The sequence below is a fragment of the Temnothorax longispinosus genome, chromosome 8, assembly GCF_030848805.1.
Source record: "Temnothorax longispinosus isolate EJ_2023e chromosome 8, Tlon_JGU_v1, whole genome shotgun sequence".
NCBI classification, from domain to species: domain Eukaryota; kingdom Metazoa; phylum Arthropoda; class Insecta; order Hymenoptera; family Formicidae; genus Temnothorax; species Temnothorax longispinosus.
Window position 1 is genome coordinate 7,743,862 of NC_092365.1, and position 2,969 is coordinate 7,746,830.

General features: G+C 56.5%; 1 protein-coding gene across 1 annotated transcript; it reads right to left on the reverse strand.

Annotated features, from left to right (window-relative positions):
* Positions 1-296: 296 nt before the first annotated feature.
* Positions 297-1,853, reverse strand: LOC139817858 (uncharacterized). Its single transcript, XM_071786141.1, has one exon. The coding sequence runs from the start codon at positions 1,851-1,853 to the stop codon at positions 297-299; it is 1,557 nt and encodes a 518-aa protein (XP_071642242.1).
* Positions 1,854-2,969: the final 1,116 nt, after the last annotated feature.

Below are 2,969 nucleotides of genomic sequence, written 5' to 3' on the forward strand. Positions count from 1 at the left end.
CTGCCACCGTCATGTGCTCAAGGTCCTCGTATTCTTTCAGAAAGGCCTGGTACAGCTCGCCAAATCTGGGATCCTTGGCACTCTTCCGTTCCATGGACCGGAGGAGGTGCAGCGCTGCTTGACGAGTCTCGTGGAGATCAGCTGGAGGGGTTGACCACGGGAGGCGCACCATGTACCGTCCCGACGGCAGCCGGAGGTGCGTTCGCACGAAGTGTTCCTCGCATTGTTGCTCGGTAGGAGTCAGGGCGGCGACCGGCTTAGTCTCCGCCTCCTGTTCCCAGAACCTTTGCACCAGGCTAGTGAGCTCGTGGTCGATAGCGGCAGGACGAAGCTCCGTGCAGCGAAGCTGCAGTCGCGCCGCCGGAGATGATCCAGCCGAAAGCGGTACGCTGGGCAATGGGCGCCTCAGGATCGCCTTTTCGAAGGCCCTCCTCGAGGACGACTGAGCAGACCTCGGCGCCGAGCAGCAGCTCGACTGGATCAGTGGCCGAGAACTGAGGATCAGCCAATTGAAAGTTGAGGATGTGCGGCCAGGCGTCGATCTGTCGCAGGCCTGTGCCGTGGTAGAGCGACAGATGCGGCAAAACGACGGCGACCGCGGTGACTGTTGCTCCAGTCACATTGGATGTGAGCTGCAGGGTGACCTTCCCTCGAGCCTGGCCGGAACGAGTCCCCCCGATGCCGAAGATGGCGAAGGTCGATTTGGAGCGCTGCAGCTTGAGTCGTTGCGCCAGCGCCTCGGAGATCAGCGAGACCTCTGAGCCCTGATCAATCAGAGCTCTCACCGGTTGCTGATTTCCATGGCGGTCAGTGATGGAGAGGCGTGCGGTGGCCAGCAGAATGGCCTTGCGATCGTCGTCATGCTGCACTGCCGTGAGGGTGCTGGCCTCGGCGACCGCTGGTTTGGAGGTGCCATCGTGCAACAGCGAATGGTGTTTCGCATTGCAGATGATGCACGTCTTGGTCGACGGGCACTTGGTAATAGGGTGGTTGCCTAAGCAGTTAAAGCATAGGTTCTTGCTCTCGACTATGCTCTTTCTCTCGCTCGAAGTCTTCGCTCGAAAGTCACTACAACCCATCAGATAGTGTGAGTTTTTGCACACCACGCAGTTGCCCGATCCCGAGGTGGTCTTGGCATGGTTCGACTTCGCGGATCGTGTGCCGCTAGCCTTGGCTTGGCTGGTCTTGGACTCACCCTTGGATGTGACAGGCGAGAGAGCCTTGAGCGAGCGCATCTTCTCGATGACGAAGGTTCGGAAGGTGTCGTACTCGGGAGGCTTCGACGATGTCCGGATGGCGGTCTCCCAGTCGCGCCGAGTTTGCGGATCAAGGAGCTCGACCGCGATGTGGACGAAGAGATCCATGCCGTGAGTGGCGATCGGTCGACCGAGGCTCTCCTGAGCATTCACGGTATTCGTCATGCTGTGGAAGATTCGTCGCAGCTCGATCGCGGACTTGCTCTTTATCTTCGCAAGAGCCGTGAAAGCGGCGAAGTTGGAACGCACCAAGACTCGCTGATTTTCGTAAAACTCCCGGAGCGTAACCCAGGCTCGCTCAAAATTGCCGTGGATTAGAGGTATATCTCTCACTAATTTTGCCGCTTCATCTTGCAGGGACGTTCGAAGGTAATGCAGCTTCTCAACGTCCGTGATCGTGTGATGGCGATTAATGACGGAGAGGAACAGGTCGCGGAAGGAGAGCCAGTTCTCAATGGCACCCGAGAACTGAGGCAGGTTGATGCGCGGCAGGAGGTTGTGCGGAGTAGCCTCTCTGGCTGAGGCGGTTGCTGCATTGCCACTTCCCTCCGTTTGCGTCAGGCAGGTTGCCCAGTCAGTCAGGGTGCCCCGTTGCATAACGTAAGCATTCTCTGTGGTTTCATATAGATCCGCCTCGAAGGACCAAAAAATGTTTGAGCGCGCGCGATGGTTGGTCAGGAACAGGAGGATCGGTTTTGTATCTCGACAGAGTTCTGATTTCAATAACGATGAGTTTATTTTCACAAATAGTCTACAAGAAAGTTCTCGAATGATCACAGTTTCCGTTTCAGATTCGCGACAACTTGCGTTACGAGAGACGACGGTGTCTATTGCGAGCGAGAGCGAACAAGTCCTCTCCCATTACCACGCGACATTTATTTATAAGTTCGGTGACGGTGTGACGTCTCATCCATCAGACCAATGAACTCGCTTCCCTTGAAGGAATTGGCGGTCACCGCGTGGCGTCGCGTTGCATTGGGCCGGAGCTCGTTACGTCACGTCTCCACGCCGATTTCCGTGACGGGGTTGGTGGATGAGGCGTCACGTGATGGAAGCGCACGTGCTCGGAGCACTCCGCGATACAGAGGCTGTCCTGATTGCCGTTGGTTGTTGTCAATTTCACCGCGTGACTTTTCGACTTTACATGCGACCCACCAACGACAAACAGGAGGAATAACAAATAAGTACAGTGTTTTTCCTTTCATCGAATTCTCTCAAACATGTCTCGAGAAGAAAACCATCGAAGTCTCTTTGCGTTATTGCCCGATTCTAACTCTACTTTCGGACAATTAGGTCTAATTATATTTATTAGTTTTGCGAGACTTACAGATTGCGTGAGGAGGTGCTGAGCAGGCGGTCACGGATTATTGTAACGACTGGAGTCGCACCGTGGGATTGCAGGTTGAGGAGTGCTACGAGAGGACAACCGGCGGGCGGGTCACGCTGGCGTCCACAGCCGGTAAAGCGGAGCGCCTCGCAAGGCGAACGCTCAGCCCGTAACGCAGGATAACAGTCCAAGCACGGAGGATCCGGGAAAGGAAACGCCCCGACGAAGGTCCCCGTTGAAGAATGGAACTACCCCCGGGATACTGCCACCGGTCGACGAGCCACGGCCCGACCAGCCTGGCCGTCGAATAACCGTCCTTGAGTCGCGGCCTGGTCAGCCGGACTCTAAGCGGATTTGAAACCACCGCCGGCGGGTGGAGGCAGACG

What these genes read in the sequence shown, in the direction of transcription:
- LOC139817858 (XM_071786141.1), bottom strand. Translation starts at nt 1,853, where the DNA reads ATGCAACGGGGCACCCTGACTGACTGGGCAACCTGCCTGACGCAAACG.